The sequence below is a fragment of the Scomber japonicus genome, chromosome 16 (genome assembly GCF_027409825.1).
Source record: "Scomber japonicus isolate fScoJap1 chromosome 16, fScoJap1.pri, whole genome shotgun sequence".
Taxonomy (NCBI): Eukaryota; Metazoa; Chordata; class Actinopteri; order Scombriformes; family Scombridae; genus Scomber; species Scomber japonicus.
This window is the reverse complement of record NC_070593.1, coordinates 19,073,177-19,091,764: the sequence shown is the minus strand read 5'-3', so window position 1 is coordinate 19,091,764 and position 18,588 is coordinate 19,073,177. Positions and strand designations below refer to the sequence as shown.

The 18,588-nt window shown below is 39.9% G+C and overlaps 1 protein-coding gene and 1 long non-coding RNA gene across 2 annotated transcripts; one reads left to right on the top strand and one right to left on the bottom strand.

Moving 5' to 3' along the window:
* Positions 1–834: 834 nt before the first annotated feature.
* On the bottom strand, positions 835–3,456 carry LOC128375557 (cytochrome P450 1B1-like). Its single transcript, XM_053335936.1, has one exon. The coding sequence runs from the start codon at positions 3,454–3,456 to the stop codon at positions 1,879–1,881; it is 1,578 nt and encodes a 525-aa protein (XP_053191911.1). The 3' UTR covers positions 835–1,878.
* Positions 3,457–6,400: 2,944 nt separating this feature from the next.
* LOC128375556 (uncharacterized) lies at positions 6,401–11,203 on the top strand. Its single transcript, XR_008323086.1, has 3 exons — positions 6,401–6,959; positions 10,729–11,006; positions 11,066–11,203. It is a non-coding gene; the product is annotated as an uncharacterized LOC128375556 (long non-coding RNA).
* The last annotated feature ends 7,385 nt before the right edge of the window (positions 11,204–18,588 follow it).

Sequence of the window (18,588 nt, the reverse complement as noted above, 5' to 3'; positions counted from 1 at the left end):
GACACTCTTTAAAGATAAACAACTCCACATACCAATTAGTCCATGTTTAAAAATGATGCACTTTTGCAATGTAATGTAATGGATGGAAGTTTACAAAGGTAGAATAACGGGCAATTAATGGACAAAGACTAAAGTTGATTATTTCTTCCTCTGGGGTTAGATGTCTTTGCTGTTTGCACTTTCCTATGGACTTTGCACTTCCCTATGGACTTTTCATGGCTATTTTAAACATGATTTTGTACCTGTTTTTCACAGCCAAGCTGTTAATTCTAGCCATCCAGGGAAAAGGGCCCTGTGATATCGCTATGAAAGCTGTGGGTTTTCTGATCCAAACACTGAATATACACAAATAGCACCATTTATGATGTTCCATAAAACGTATGTTGCATAGTGTTATTGTTGGCATAATTGCCTTTTAGAGAAAGGTCACTGAGATAATGTAGCTGTTGGGGTTTTGGCTGCATCTAAATAGAATTCGGGGATATTTGTGCAACAAAATGCTACATTTAAAAAAAACTTGGGTTTAAGTGATATTCAGCCACAAGTCAAGTATTTCAGAGCTTTCTATTTTTATAACAATGAATAATGACAAACATCTAAACAATGGTGGTACCACATGTCACATTGTTGGCACATATCTGACAGTGCTGGCGCTGACTAAATAATACATTAAGACTGAGAAACTAGTTTCATAATGTAGTCAGACATGCACAGAGTAAAAAAGAACTGGGAATAGATGTAAAAGTTTAATTCAGACACACAAACTGATATTTTACACTGACAATTCATTTTATTCATTTCAGATATAGCTTATTTTGCCATTTTCCATTATATAAAGTCAACACATTGATAACAAAGTATCCTCTCTCATGAATGCTTAAACATTCAAGACCCAATTTTGCCTTGGCACAGACAGAAAAACATATCCATTGGGTATTATAGCATCAATTCTTGAATAAGAGAGTGTAGTGACATCCAAGTAGCTCTGAAGATCTTACTTTGTAAACTTTGTAAACAAACATGGATATGATAATGCCTCATGACTGAAAAAAATGCTAAACATCTGCATTGTGTGTACTGATGAGACTTGTGTTTGGCATGGGATAGCCTCAGTGCTTGTACAGTAAAACAAAACCCTGGTTACATAAAGTTTGGGAAGTATTCATGGTTCATGGCAATGTCTCTTCTTCATTGACGGATGCTCCTTGATGAAAGACTTCCTCTTGGCTTTCTGGCTTCTCTATTTTTCTTTTCATCAACATTCTTTGTTTAATGTGTTCATTTGCTTTGAGTACAGTAGATAGTGAAATAGATTAAACTTCATTACATTTATTTTCATACCTGAAATATGAACTTATAAAAACAATATTTTGTTACTGCTTTACGTAGCAAAGGTTAAATATATTCTTTACATATTACAATTGAGAACAATTAAGTGACTTCATTACATTCACAAGCATTTCATATACAGTTATGTTAGTTTAAATTGACATTTAAGGGATGTGGCTAATTCTGCACATGTACATGCTCAATAGTGGATGAAAAACAAGCAGACAACTCAGAATTACAATAATGTACAAAATCTGATCAAGTATATTTTGTGAAGCAGAAATGCCATACCTTTTGCATCAATCCCAACAGTCCATGAGTTTGAATTCTACCTGTAACTAACATTACATCTTTGAAATCATATTCTCAGCCCTGCACTAACGATAATTCAAATACAGACCATGTTAAGATAGTCATTAAATATTATCATTAAATATGAAAGTCTTACAACAATAGGATTTAGTGCACGTATGCTGATACTCACTGTTAAATGTTATTGGTGGGGAAGTGTATAGTCTTTGCTGGCCTTGAGTCACAGTATTGGGATGTTCATGCTGGGGAAACTAAGCCAAGCAGCTTTCCCCTGAGCTTAGCGCTGACACAGAATCGGAGGGGCTTCAGTGTGAGCCCGTAGGAGCAGTCAAGAGTGAGGGGCTCAGAGGGGTCGCTCTCAAAGCTACACTGGTGCAGCAAGACTGCTGTGAATAAAAACACTGTCACCTTGGCGATCTGGTCACCAATACATCGTCTTTTACCCTTTGAAAAAATCATGACACTGTTGGTTTTGTCTTTATCGAGAGCCCCGTTTTCATCAAGGAAGCGTGTGGGGTCAAAGATATGTGGGTCCTTCCATGTCAGGGGGTCATTGTTGACAGACCACTGATTGATGAAGACCACTGTGTCTTTGGGGATGTGGAGACCCTCAATAGTAACGTCTGAGGTTGTGGAATGTGGGATGGTGACAGGGACGAAGCTGGTGAAGCGCATGGTCTCATAGATGAAGGCGTCCAGTAATGCCAGGTTACTTCTGTCCTCAACTGATGGCAGTCGGTCTTGGCCTACCTCTTTGTCTATGAGCTCCTGTAGTTTGGCTTGCATGTCTGGGTATTTAACCAGGAGCAGGACAATCCACTGCATGAAGGTTGACGTTGTGTCTTGACCTGCTCCAATTAAATCTGTGACAGTTGCTTCTACAAACTCTTTGGTCAGTCCGCTGTCCTTCCCATGCTCGATCACATTGATGATGGCATCACTCATGTCCCGGGTGACGTCAGGGTTGAAGGATTCTCTGTGCTGCACCACTTTATCTTTCACAAATGCAAAAAATTCCTCATTGAGGTTTTTAAAGTTTTCATAGACACTGCGGACTGGGTTAGGGAAGGATTTAAGCCAGGGCATGACATCTACCAAGCTACCTGCCCCTACTGTCTCTCCAAACTTGTCCACCCTTCTCAACAGGGTCCTGAACTCCAGGTCATCATGTCCATATCGCCTCCCAAAGCAGAGAGCGCATATCACATTTGCAGCAGCTACTGTAAATTCATAAGAAGGATCAAAATACCGTCCATCAGTGCTGTGGCGTAAAAATACCTGCACCAGTTCCATGGCCTCAGCTGTAACATGCTTCTCAAAGGCTTTTTTGGTCTGACTGTTTGCAGAGGAAAAGGCTCTAAGGCTGGACTGGGCAATTTTCCTGTGCGCTTTCCACTGTTTGCTGTAATTAGTAAATGCCATGCTCCTGCCTCCAGAGATCATCTGGAAAGAGGCAAAGTTTGGTCTGCCTGCAAATTCTGTGCTGTGCTGTATCAGAGCCTGTCGGATAGCTCTTTCTCCATTCAGAACCACAATGTCACTGCAACCTAGTCGTATCTGGTACACATTGCCATATTTTTTTGCTAGTTTGGCAAAAGTGATGTGAGGCATTTGGCCCAGCTGCATGGCGTTGCCGACCACAGGCCAGGCGAAGGGTCCTGGCAGTCTTCTTTTCAGCCTCAGGTTCCTGACCCACAGACAGGCTTCCAGACAGAAGAGGAAAATAAAGGAGGCAACCAGAGCCGGCTGGACCTGTCCACTCCATTCTCTGATGATGCTGCTGCCCTTCACACCAAACTCAGTGTCCACTGCCATTGTGACAAATTTTCTGTGCACTTGTTCCTCCAAAAAGAAAAAAAAAGTATTTTGAACAAAGTGTGTTCAGTGATTGTATATTTGAGGGGAGGGCGGGGAGAAAAAAAAGCTCATATATCCATGTCAGATGACAAAAATATTGCAGGTGTTAATCAAGTGACAGTGAGGTCATTATGAGAAATACTTATTTAAAAATATATCAATTAAGTGACTTATGTAAGAGTTTTGCCTTTAGTCAGTCTTTTCATCAAAATTTAAGCTTTAAGTGCCTGCTTTTTGCTTCACTCCAGCGTCTTATATGTTTTGCAGTTGGTGGGCAGGGCTCAGGATAACTTTCATACTCCTCCCATTGTGGTAGCCCTGCAGACCCCACTACATTATCTCCCCGCTGTCCGCCGATCTCGGAGGCGCGTGCTTCTGAGCATCCAGTGACACTTTGAGCGTGCAGCGTGAACGATAGCCGTTCGCTCCAGAGAAAAGACTCAGCAACTGGTGACGACTCAGTTGGAAACGTGTCGAACCAATTTGTTTTACTAATTGGAGGACTGGCAGCGTCTGCACATTTCAAAGTGTATCTTTTTAAAAATGATTTTTTTTTCCGGCTGCAGAAGACTCAGCAGAGCGTACGCGTGCCTAAAAATGTTTGAATAGCTACGGTTTGTCCAACTCTACACTTGAGTTTACAATTGAATTGAATTTTCGAAAATCTCTTTATGTGTACTTATATTTCTAGCTTCCTGACCATACCATTATTTATGTGTCCAGTTAATGGTCTCTGTAGATCTTAGAGATTAAAACAATTAAATTCTCCGTTGAAAATGTAACTAGATAAAATCTGTATGCAGTAAAGTGTCTGTAATGATAAGCTTTAATATGTTTAGTCTAGAACAAATATTCAGGTATATTTTTTCATTTGTGTTGTAAACCACTTCAAAGATTAATTTAGCTAGTGTTGTTAGTTTCTGATAAAAATGAAATGTGCCCTAAAAATAAACTTGAGAGGAAGTTTTGCAGCACTTAACCCCATCCAAAGACCCTCAGCCAACCGTATTTTATACATGTTTTATTTGACTTATAGCCTACACAAAAATATGAGAGATTTCATCTATTCAAGTCATTCATTTCTGTTTTTTTAAGAATTAACGCTGAAGATAAACTTTTAGAAGATAGCGTAATAGAAAATATCATGTCTAAATGTGTAGGTTATATTTTTAAAAAGAAAAATATTACATATGACAAAATATCACCAGTGTCAAGATCCCTGTGGAAATATTACACTCATATATTTGAATGATTCACCTTCACGTCTGGAAGTAACAGAATATAACTTGACTGAACACTCACACAACAAACTAACACAATAAATCAGTGCTGAAAAGCTGTAAATTATTGATACCTGAGCTAGACTGAGTTGAAACTTCAGGTGCCCCCCCTTTAACAGTCGCCCTCCTTTTAAGTTACAGTGCTCAGTAATATTAGGGAATATCTGGAAAAAGAAAAGCCAAACAATGAAAAGTATGAGGTCAAATGTTGGTTATATTTAACTACTTGCCTCAGGTAACAAATCCCAAGCTCTGCGTTTTTGTTTAGTTTTTTCATAGTTGCACAATCATGTTATTTATCAGTCAGTTTTATTTTGTTGTTGTGTATGCTCCATCATAGATTGATAGATAGATAGCCTGTGTGTTTGGCATTGATTATAAGAATTCATTGAAATTCCTTTTGCATTAATTTATTAAACTTTCAGTTCAAAGGGATTTGATTCCCCAAAGAAAAACATTTTCCTTCCCTGCTCGGGATACAAAATTTGTTTCTTGTTTTCCTACCGACTGTGAAGTTTATTTTTGCAGGGATGTAATGACCCTAATTGAATGTACTAAAACATTTCCGACGTAAGTCAGGGGGACAGAAACTTCACTAACATACAAGCACAGTCAGTCATCTCATCAGCAGGAGAGGAAGAGAAGGAGGAGGGCTGAGGAAGGGAGAGGACACCAGCAGCTCTGGATGTTGAAAAATGATATTAAATAGACTTTTAGAAATATAGAGTTAGATACATGGTAAGCTTGGGGCCTATTTTGACCCATTATAAAACAAATGATGAAGGTAATTTTATTTTTACATTCACAGTCAGAGGTAAAGTCACGCAGCACACAACTCACTGGCCAAGGAAAACATTTACCATGAGCTGTATTTTTATATTTCATCATAAAGTTTAATTGATTTTTTCTTGTGTGGCTGATTTTACAACCTTTTTACAGTATTGCGTGACTGAATCTGCAAAGCAAACATTTTACTGCTATGAAAGATATGACAGAGAGCTTTTTATTTGCTTACACTTTTACCAGTAAATGGTTATATTGTACGGAATAACTAAAAGGTCTTATAGACGCAGCATGCCTAAATTGTGACAACGAGCAGGGAGGCAACAATAAAAGTAACTTAAGTGTAACTACATTATGCATTATGTGTCATTCTTCCACAGTAATGGTCCTTACACACGCTTCTACAGATGTAGAGAGTTTTGCTGGTTCAGAGCTCTGCCTGAAAGCTGTTTGTCTTGAGAAATGCGGTGTGGCTGAGCACCAAAGCCTCCAGAATGATTCCTCGGTTAACCAGAGACATAGCAATGTCTTCGAATACACTGACTGCATTGGGGATGACTGTTTCTTCTCTCCTCTATTCCTATAGGGGGAATCCCCCCCCCACCCCCCTCCATCTCCACCAACACCACCATCTCCTCCTCCTCCTTGCCTGAGTCTGCTCCTCGTACACATGTGGCCACTCGCATCCCCATCACACTAATTAGAGCCAGGTTTGTGGCTGGGGAGGGGTGGGGGTGTATGGGTGTTGGGAGGGTATGAGAGGTGGGTTGTGTGTGTGCGTGTGTGTGTGTGTTGAAGGGGTGGGCTGGGGGGTGTCGTGTGTGCATTTTGCGTGTGGCTGCTGTGTTTGCCTGTGATTACCCCTTGTAACCTGGCTGTGAAAGGTTGGCCCTGACCCTGCGTTGACTCTGGCGGAGGGGGTGGTATTTGGAGGTGGGGGTGGGGTCTATATGTTGCTGGATGTCATGTGCTAGCGGGTGGGCGCTCCACTGTGTGGAGACAGGGCCAATGGAAGACCGGGCTGGCCCGGCTCTGGAGCTAATCATTGTTTACTAGTCTCATTTCCACTTCTCAGTGAGCTACTGTCACGCACACCACCGACAGGGAGGAAGGAAGAGGGAAAGGGGGTAGGGGTTTGGGTGTGAGGCAGGGTGGGGGGCAGCCGGGAGAGGAAAGCCAGGGGTCCAACAGGCAGTTGGGGAGCTGTTGGCACATAGGGAAGGGAAGAGCAGAGAGAACGCAGGAATCTGAATGAAGATTAAGGGTCTTTCTCTTTTTTCATGACAGAACAAAGGTGAGCCAAGACTGAAAAGCTGCAGCCAAAAACAACCCAGACAAACCAGTAAACAGACCAACAAAAACATCTTCTGGGCCCGCACCATCTCAGGCAGCCAGGAGGTAACCACCGGACATTGCTAGTTAGAGATGGTGATGTTTGAAATGAGAGCATTCTTATTTGCCAGACCACAATATGTGGAAAGAGAGTTATTTGGAAAAAATTGTCACTGTCTGACCTGATTGTTGTTTATGTGTAAAAAAAAAAAACGAACAAAAAAAAAAAACTGAGAAAAAAACAGAAAAGGCACAATTCGCTTCAGTGGGCTGACACAAACTTGACTGGCTAAAGTGGTTAAAATAAGCAGTATTTTGACATATGTGCAAGAATAACCCTGCACAGTTGATTTAACTCTCAAGGCTTGCGGGATCACATTTTCATATCGTCTTACATTACATTAAAAAACAAAAAGGTGGCATATTAGTTTTGTCAAATTTTGTCTTGGTTCTAAACAAAGTCTGTTATACCAAGTTTAAAAATGTAACACCACTGGAATATCACTTCCCATCTATTTGTATGTGTACTTGGTATATTCAAAAGCAGCACTGTTGATCATGTTTGTTTTCTAAAGGAACACAGCATCAAAATGACTATGAACATGATCATCCTGCTGACAGTTTATATTCACCACAGTTCACCCATAGCACTATGAACCAATACCGCACAAAAGAAAATGATTAAATTATTGAAAGTTAAATTTCTTTGTTTGTATTCTTGTCACATGTCTGGAAGGTTTCACAACAAAAAAGAGGCCATGGTGAGTGAAAAGCAGCTGTACAGTCAACCTTATATAAGATGAGGTGAAGTTAAATATCACTGTGGTCATTTGGAATTTAAAAATGCCATTCCTGGGAATCTGGTTATCTGTTGTATTAGACCTGCTGTGCCTAAAGATGTGTCGCCACAGGCAATATGAAACAACCCACATAAGAGAGGAGAGCACTACTGTACTTTTGGAGAATGCTTTCCTGGAATAATTTAAAATCCTTGGCTATACCAAGAAACTTGCTTCGAAGACTTCCAAAAGCATGATTCAACCTTTGCGCAGTATTTTCTTACACATCCTGCACTTTTCATATGGTCTTATATAGCAGCAAAGTATAAGGGTAGGGGTTTGATTGAGCTCAGTGACCACTCATAGTACAATGTTTTACACTTGTAATACTTCAGGGAGATATTTATTTAGAAACATTATTCAGAGTTCCAGACTTACAGCAATTACTGTATAAAATGTTCAATGTGGTACACAATAATTTGATTCAAGATCAAGAAGGAATGACAGTTGTCCTTGAATGCACTTACGTCAAATTATGGCATAAAAATAAAACAAAACTATAGGAATAAATAGTTGGAGTAAGAAAAAAATGATGAGAAAATGTAGTAACATCATAACAAGGTTCAGTGAGATCACACTAAAATGTAAGCTATTGCAGACAGACCGTAAGTTCCTGTATTCATTGATTAATATAATAGTTAATTTTTGTCTTTTCCCACTCTCCTATTGGACTGCATAGTTCCTATCTTCACTGTGCGCAGGCTGCATGATAAATCTTCACTTAATGTGGCACCCAGCACAGGAGCCATGTATTATGTACAGTATAAGGATATTTGTTTCTAATCCCGTAGAGTTTTTGCGTGCTAGGGGAGCGGAGTGGGGATGAGCTTGCATGCCATTCTGGCCTGGTGTGTGCGGAGCTCGGTCACTGAACTCTGGCTTCACCGGGGAGCGGGGGGTGGGGGCAGGAGGTGTGGGGAGTTGTACTGAGAGATTACAATGAGATGAGGGAGAAAGCACAAGTAGAAATGGCTTCCAGATGACCCCGGCTCTGTGAGCTCTTAAAAGGCTGGCTGAGACATGGGCGGGACAGTTCATTAGGCATTTCCCTCCTCCTGCCAGATAGAGAACTACATTGGCCTAAAAACTGTATGCCACTGTTAAAATATTAGGCTATACGCGTGTGGGGATATGGCCAAAATAAAGATATCAAAAACTAGAACAAAGAGAGGATTCGGCCACTTTATTGACATCACAGGTCACAATGTGCTATATTATGATGAAATGAACAATCATTCAATTAAATGTTATTACCTATCAGGAGGCAATTAGAGTGTTACACTTCTATATGGATAACTCTGGATTATTAATTTGAACATTCAGTCACCATGAAATTCTGTATTTTTATGTTGTTTTTATCTAAATTTCTAAATATTTTGGTTTTGGTATAATGGAGCTGGTCTTAAACGAGCTGTCTTTTAAAAATAAAAAAAAAACAGCTTTCCTGTCAACATTGACCTTTGTACGGGTCATACTGTTAAAATCAGTGGCAATAGGCCATGGCTGCTTCTTTTTCAAAATAAGAGAAGTCATCTATCATCCACAAAATACAAATTTCCATCTAATACTTTTCTGCCTTGTAATCATTACAGTGGAGAAAGATAGGAGAGATTAAATCTTTACCATGAAGAGTCCATTATAAACTTTGCCCTCTAGAGTTACCTTTGATTTATGTTTTTACTTCCTGACAAGTCCTTAAATAATGCTGTGAGTTATGGGACAAACCATTTTATATTACATTAACTCGCCTATCTGTATTTAATCCTACACATGAGCTTGACAATGACATGTTATGTATCTCAACTCGGTTTTACACAATGCTGCTATCATAAGTCCAAGCTATCATAAATGCTGCTATCATAAGTTATACTGGCAGTTATTTACTGTCTAATACTGGCTTTGCGGCACATGGCTAACTTGAGAAAGATATCCTTCTTTTGGGTCACTCAAAAGAAAATTAAAGTGGAAATCCACCTTGAAGAATAAATCACTTGCACATGGACACATTTCGTATACAGCTGGAAACTACAAAGACAACACTCATCAGTGATGTTTTTCTAAAGCCAGTCCTATTGAGTTTCATTTCATTGAATTTCACTTCATAAGTTGACTTAATAGAGACAGTTCTCATTAACATTGCTGTCAGTGTACCAGAATATAGGTTAACACCCCCCCCCACACACAAAAAACGTGTACCTTTGGCTTGTGCTTCAACAAACACACATGTGCTCAATTGTCCGCATGTGAGTAAATCATGGGAGGGATGGTGTGAAAAACCCTAAGAATACTTCATTTTCATTATAACTGTAGAATAAGTTCTTTTGACCTTGAGACTCTGCATTTATGTTCAAAGGTGCATCCCAATAGAGAAGATGATCATAAAGATGTAGAGAAATGTACTTGTAATATTTCCAGCAGTACCAAATGAATGTAAAGATGCATGTTTGGATTTTGGAGTCACTGTAACATTTTATTTTCATGCAGTCTACAATGTTTTGTTAACAACTTCTTGGCAAAGAACACCGTCAAATACTGGGCATTTAAGATCTTATCTTTTTGAGTTATGTTTTTTATGTAATTTATTCATTTTTTATTCCAAAATGCATTTTAAAATATTAACTAGATAACTGCAAATGCATAGTTTAATGTAACTCAATCACCACAATAATAACCTAAGGTACATATTTTATATTTCCAATTTCTGTACAAATGCAAGCAAATCAACAGACTCTTCTCAGGTTATTTAAGGTAGAGTTTGTGTCATAATTACTCAAATGAACTAAGACAGATGACATTTTGACATACAAAATGTTGGTGAGTTTGCTCATGCAATACAATATAATATGTGCTAATGCTTTGATTATTCAATTACATCCTTCTGTAGAGCCTCTGCTCAGTTTGCTGTAATAGGATTTTTTTTAAAACATGATGTTCATATTTTTTCTATATACTTTCTACTGATTCATATATTTCTCCTCCGTCTTTCTGTGAGACAGACTGTTCCAGCCTGGGATCCCAGCAGGTGGGGAGGCTGAGCTGGTCTGATTGAGGTGGAGGGGGCCAGTGGCTCAGCTACAGGCACACTGAACATTACGTGCAGTATGGATACTACCAGCAGGTTGCTCTTCTCATTGTGTAATTGGGCGGATAATGTTCCGTGATTCCCTGTCTTTTGCACCTTCACATGTTCCACTTGAGCAGCTCGGTGAATTTTAGTGTCCTGAAAATGAAGCCAGGTCAACGAGCGGTCGGGTTACCCCCCTTCACTGCTCCAGTTCTGCAGATGAGTCGATGGTATCGCCTCAGCAGTGGGACAGCCTGCAAAGGGCAGAGTTCATTGACTGTTCTGGGCCCTGCAGAGTGATGCTGTAGTGTCAGTGGTACACATATACCACTGCATAATTATAGCTGGAAAAAGCTTACCTTGTGATTTAGTTCAATTGTACTATAAATTAAGAATGGTAATGGGGTAAAAAATAAATAAATAAAATTTGTGATTTTTAAAAAAGAAAAAAGTCAGCTACTTAAAAGCTGTGAAATGTATTGTGTCCTCAAGCCAGAGCAGGCAAAACTGTCAAAGAGGAGAGTGTGAAATGAGTGTATGTGGGTGGCCTTATATTGGGCTTGTGTGCTTTATGTCCCACACGCTTTCTTTGCCCACCACATCATTGTGTATCTGTGATTGTAAATTGTATTGCGGAGTGGAAACTTGACCGAGGAATTCACTTGAATCCCTTTAAATTGTGACTGCTGAAGGCTGGCTTCCAGTTTTTCCAACCTTTTATCTGTGAAGGTAGTTATAAAAGCCTTCATGTGGTTTGTTCTTCTATACATAATAGAATCTGATGCTCCACATATGCACACTGCAGCCACGCAACAACCATGAATTGGCCTTAACATAAATATAAGATATTGCCAGCCTCAAGTCTTCAGTATGAGGCAGACTGAGTACTTGTTGGATTGTCAAATAGCATCTTCCCATGGCACCTCTCTGCTGTCATCTTCTATAAAATACACATTATTATACTTTTATGGATACTTATAATGGAGAAAAATAGGACAGCTTCACCAGTAAATATGTTATGAACTTTGCAGTACACCTTTGATATAGGGTACGAGGTGTATGTATCTATATGTGTATATATTTTTATTTTTATCTACTCCTTTTTATTTAAGTATGGGATGTGTGTGTGAGTCATGACTGAGGATGGAGCTTTTTTTTAAATGTTGTTGTATTGACCTCAATGCAATGACAATAAAGACAATTCAATATACACTTGAATGTAAAAACTTTTTTAAGTTGCAGCCTTTTATTCAATTGGCATTTAAATTGTCTCAAAATGTAAAAATCTCTCAGCAACCATCTGCTTCCATTAATCTACGCCGCCTAATTTGTGTTCAGTATTGACCCAGTGAGCCAACTTGTTCTGTCTTTTCAGAAAGCTTTTGACGGTTGTCAACTCAATTATCAGGGTTCAGCTTTATTGATTCACTTTCAGTCTTCATTAACTGAGGAGACAGAATTTCTTATTTGAACTGCAGACATTCAATACTCTCCATGCTGCTGATGCTGGACGAGCAGAGATCTCTCGAAAGAGAGAGAAAGTGTTTATACTTACGTCCATGGACATGGAAAGAGTGATTACAGCTCTTAAAGCAAGCTAATGTAAAATTAACATTGTAATCCCCGGAGATGACACAACTCCAGCAGCCTCTTGCCCTCTGGAGCTCTTCAAAAGCGAGAGTTGTCATATTTGGCTTTAGCTGACAGATAGCCATGACCAACTCACGCCCTCGTTTCAACAGAGAGCATTTTTGTACTGCGGAAAGGGAAGAACAGAGTGAACAACACAGTGTTGTTCTCTAAATGTATCCACCTGTTAGCCCTTTGTTCTGTTGTTGTTTTGCACAAATTATGATGAATAATATGATCCAGTATCCTATTAATCATAAGTAACATGATTTCAAATCCCTGCCTTCTTTTTGAATTGTTACTGGTTTCAAGATTAGAGAAGTGATCAAGAAGTACTATAAGAGTTAAAAATAAAAGTTAAATGGATACATTTTTAAATATTTAATATAGCTACAACTTGGATGAGAACTGACATCTGAATAGTGTTTTGTAACCACCCTAGGATATAACACATAGCACCAAGAATTGTATTTAGTTATTAAGTGATGATTTCTATAATACATGCATCCTGTTGTATCATTTGATACAAATTACTAGTCAGTTTCTTGGCCTACTTCTACTCTGGCTTGCTTGAGAGTTCCAGCTGTACTGAAGTCCACCTCATCCTTTCTGTCAGACTACAGCGCACCCTATGGTCTGGCTGTGTGGAAATAACCTGGACCCATTGATCTGTTCAGCTGTCTGGCTGAGACTAGTTGTACTCATATACTGTATAATGTACGTAGGCAGTGCAAGCAGACATAACAATGCTTTCAAGCAGTAAACCACATGCACACATACTGTTTGTGTAATGTCTGCTAGCATGATCGGAGCTCTTCGTACTTTCCGTTTTACACGTAGTTGGCCTGAGAGTCTTGTTATATGTTCAGTCAGAGAGAAAAAATACATTTCCAGTGATTGTATCTCAGCCATCCTCTCTGTTTAGGTATGGGACAAGTTCAAATGCTACACTCAGTGGATTCAGTCTATATAAGGCATGTTCTCTTCAGTGCTACAGACATTTATGTGGGAATGTAAACACATTGCTGTTAGCAAACTAATAGCCATTAGCAGCCCTATTGTGAGGGAAGACAAGGTGACTCAGACATTAATAATTAACTGTTGATCATTTGTGTGATATAGTTGATATAGAATGTGAAATAGTATGCATCAAGTATGTTTCATACTATTCTCATCCTCTTGTCAGTACTGTAGCCTCTGGGTGGATATGTACCTGTACTTTATATTTCACTTCTTCTCCAGTAAACCTTTTTCCTGAGTGGAAGGAGGCAGCAGTAAATTAGCAGTGAAGAGAGGAAAATAAATTCTAATTCTCTGAAGAGTTTGTCAGTTTCTTCTTAATTTGCAGAATAGACCTCGAAAAAGTTTATTCAGTAGGGAAGAGTGGAGTTTTTTATGGTCATTGTTTGGGAACAATTTCATAGACGTGCAATGAAGACCGATGTTGGCCCTGCTTTTCATATGGGATGATATGCCTTTTCCTCCCCATTTGATATGCTTTGGTAATTCATTGACATTATTATAGCAACCTCAGGGAGGCACTGCATTTGAGGCAGATGTGAAGACCAATCCCATATTTTATAAAAATACAGATATGGCCAAAGAATAAAGAGGGCACATAACATATGTCATTAAAAGTCTTTTAATTGTAAGTAATCCACACATTAGTAAAGTGTAGACCTACCGATAACGTGATGAGTGTAATGTGAGTGTAATGTGAGACATCCCTGGGCTTCCCATGGAGTCAGACCCAGACAAAAACAACCTTAAGGTTTGACCTTTTTACGCTGTACCCCTGCTCTGCTCTGCTGCCCCCTCTTCCTTGTTGCACCCTCCACTGAAGGTGATACATTTCTAAATCCTACAGTTTCTGTAAGGAAAAGCGGGGGCAGTCTCGCAACCTAAATAGCTTAAGAGAGAACAGTCTCAGAGGAGTCCCTCACGCACAATGTATTCCATATGCTCTCTCAGAGGCCAAGAGGCACCCTATACTTCACATCTGGCATGGACCACCTATGCTAGCTGACATATTCCTCCTCAGACCTTCAGACGGGCTGCGTCTCAGTGGAAGGAAGCTGGCCTCATCAATGATCTCCTCCTTCTTTGATGTTTGTATTTTTTTCTGAACTTGACAACAAAAGGGGTAGTGGGTTTATACAACTATGATTCGTGGAAACAGTCAAAACTATAATGTAGCTCTTCTAAATGACTTTTATTTTTCCTTTATTAATTGCACATTTCAGGGACAGTGGCTCAACGCCAGTTTGCTCTGTCACCAAAAATAAGAGGTGTTTGGTTTCAGTTTTAACCTTAAAGCTTTCTGTATGGATTTCTGTGTCCTCCCTGTGAGAGTTTCTACATGTTATCTGGTTTCAAGTGAACTGAAGACTCTAAATGATCTAAACTACTCTAGTGCCAAGATATGAATTGGATATCCATGTGTCGTTCTTATATTGCAACCAAGACTGATGATATTGGACAATTCTGCAAAACCCCTGTATTATTTTCACTGTTTTTAACATCTGATTTCAACTCCATTAAAATGATTGCGCTATACAATATCTTGTCAGGGAAAGACCATGTTCATGGCAAATAATGTATGGTTAGGGTATGGTTAAGCTTAAGCAATTAAAACACTTGGTCAATGTAACAGATTTATCTGGAATGGCAAATGCCCCATGTTTAATTTATGAAAACTACAAATGCTGGTAGCTGCTAACCCTAACCTAACCCGGGTGGGCTGGGTATTCCAAATGTATTATTATACTATCAAGTCTTCAGCCTGAGGCACCTTGTCCACTGGTGTCTGCCCCCTCCCCAGTTTCTGCATTGAAAGCACACTATGTGATGCTCTCCCTCCATTTTATCACAGCAATACTGTCCAAAGAGGCTCACTCTGTACTTGCAAACATGCAACAAATATAGGAAAGAATTTCAATCCACGCTTATATCATGGAGGCACTTTGAAATCATTCACAGCACTGGTACAACAGCAGCAGTTTTGGCGATATCTTAAAGAACTGTAAGTAAACATCACAGGAACTTAGAACCAGATTAGTGCAGTTTAGATAGAATATCAAGCAGGGTTTACTAGTCCCCTTCAAGGTTACACAGAGGTGAAGTTAAGGGACATCCTAAATGCAGTCCATGAGGATCCCTCTTCGACTAATCAATCAGGTGTAGAAATAATATCCGTAACAACCATCTAGGCCTGTGACATGTGACACTCAATAGCCTACTCATCTGCCAATGAAGTATATTCTAAATGTCCTGTGTTTACCAATTATATTTATTTTCTATTTCTTTGATTTTTCTTTTTGTAAGTTTTAGTGTCAGTGTTATTTACTGGTCAGCCACATAATTGCATGACTTTGTTTCTACTCCACATGTTATGTCTCAGTTTTTACAGTGTCATGCAACGTGTCCGATGTGTTGTCTTGACTGTAAAACAATAAAAACTACTGATCACACAACAGCTCTTGCGTACAGTTTAAGAAAGAAGAGTTTTGTAATGATATGCCAACTCCTTTCTCCTGTCTACCTGTAGGCTTCCTGCCTGCACCTTTTCTTACATCTACTTACTTTTAAGGAAAATGATAACAAAACAACCCCTGATATTCTCATATATTGCTTTATACTAGAGGTTAATTGAGGACATGGTGTGTGAGAGTAAGATAGATCTGACTGCTGAGGCAGTACCATGCAAAGAGCCTACCATTCTGAGGTACACTGAGGTAACCAGACTTGTTTAGTATGAGTCTTCTAAAAAGTGAATATATCCTCCCTCTCACTTTCACACTCTCTGGTAAGCAGGAGGGGATTGGTCTTCTCTCCCCTCTTCCTAGTCCTTCGCTCCCTCGCTTTATTACCTCCGTCAGCCCTAATTTGGGTTGATGGGGCGGCTGTTGCATGACAAGACACATGTCTGGGCCCCTGCGTGAGAAGGCTGGCTTGCTCTTGCTGGGCTTGTTTTCTTTGCGTGACCATGTCCCTCCCTCTGTCACTCCTGGCACCCCCCGGCAAGCCCCACCCCCCCCAACCCCATTCATGCCCTTGTTAGCTGGCATGTTACTGGTTTATTTGCTTTGGCCAGCTGCCCATGTGAAAGGCACATTCTGACCACGATCAGTGAGCGGTCATCTTAGAGTGGAGCAATGGCAGAGGTGTTGGTGGAGGTGGTGTGTGTGGGGGGTGGGAGACAGTTCAGGATGACTAGCTGAAAGAGCTCTGCTCTTCGCATGTGCGTGGTAATGTGTGGCTAGTATATTTGAGTGTGTGACCTCCCTGCCTGGTCAAAGGGAAATATGCCCCACTGTTACTGCTTTTGAGGAATAACATGCACAGGCAGGTCACTCAGAGTTTACTGTCCCAGTTGCCTTCCACAGAGTGCTGCAGAAAAGGGAGCATGAGGATCGTGGCAGTGTGTGCACTTGTTTCCACTGATGTAATCCAACAAATGCTCACACTAACCTTCGTGTGTCTGCACATTCGCTCCCCTGCCAAATTTCCTCTATTGTATTCTGAGTGGGTATACAAATATAGATAGGCACAACTGGACAGGACCAACACAAATCTGCAAAATAGGATCATGCAAGCTGAGTGTATTTTAAAGGCTTCTCGCTTCTGAATCTGATCATATTAAATGCAAATATCAGCACACTGTGATGATGCAGCACAGAGAGAAACTTATGTAAACATAACCCATGCATGCCTGACATTACATACACACCTCTATTTTATTATCACTACAGGTTCTACATATGTTGTGTGTTGGGTTTTGCTTGTTACTGTGACCTGAAGGGTGTTTTACTCATCAAGTCTATTCCATTGTAAACGTGTAAATACAGTGACTGTGTGTTGGGCTCTGTGTGTGTTTCGTGCATGACACTCAATCCTGTGCCTGACCACATCCTGTGTAGACACAGATGAAGGACTGGCTGTAAATGCTGATTAACAAGATACTGATAAGCCGTCTGTTAGCTATTGTTTCCAAGTTAGCCAAATTGTCTTGACTCAGCAACTTCTTTCCAGCTTATGTCAGATCATTGTTGAATGATGCAGAATCGGTGCTGATAACCAGTGCTCATTCACCTCAAATCATCCCAAGTGTCCACCCTAAAACCTAGCTAAATCTAGCAGCCACATATGAACAGAGAGGGGACACGTTTGGTCTGATTCACCAACACTCAGGTTAGGGAAAGATTGTGGTTATGGAAAATAGAATAGGGTCAGGTTTAGGCAACTGAGGTACTTGAAAAGATGGTGGGTTACAATTAATAAAAATACTATTCCAGTCTACTACATGAAAATGAAATGTGCTGCACTCCCATTCATTACTCCAACCTCCACATCTTTAGTAGGACACACTACATCATGCATTTGCACTGGATGTGAATTGTGAAGTGCAGAATAATCTAATATAGACTGAATATCTCACTATATATCACTATATATTTGGCTGATTCTAATATCTCTATGGTCTTATTTCTGACCGACTTACCCAGAGGTGTCTTGCATTGGCAACAAATGGAAATCCCACAACTTTAAGAAATGAAACCCTCAAGCAGACACAAAAGTAGTCATCATACATATGTATTAAACTGTTTTTAATTTTGTAATAACTATAGATAAATATTTGAATTGAGAGCAGGGAGAATGAGCACATGTGGTCTTAATTCCTTAGATGAAGACTGGGTTTCACTGGCTGTGTTGATCTTACTCTCCACAGTGTTTAGTGAACTATCATTACACTCAAGACAACAATGAAATTAAATTGGAAGAGAAGATACTTCTCTATGAAGGTGTGGAAAGTATTGTGCAGGAGTTAAATCACACACACACGTACACACAGACCTTTATGAACAATTATGAGCATAGGCGGAGAAGCAGAGAACTCTAGCTGATGTCACTTCCAACTAATCCTATAAGTCAGAGAAGAGATGTGGTGAACAGCAGCAAGATGAGGCCCATAAATCAAGCAGGATGTCAGGACAGCAGGATAACACAGCCTGACATAGTCACAAGTATGTTCTAGATTAACCTCTGCCACCGCTTCAGTCAATACTTCTGCTGGGATGGAATCACTTGGAGCTGTCTGGCTCTGGACACTGAAAGTCATGCTTTGACTATAAACACCGACACTAGTCTCTAACGAGGAGCTGCA

Coding starts and splice junctions, on each gene's coding strand:
- LOC128375557 (XM_053335936.1), bottom strand. CDS start 3,456: ATGGCAGTGGACACTGAGTTTGGTGTGAAGGGCAGCAGCATCATCAGA.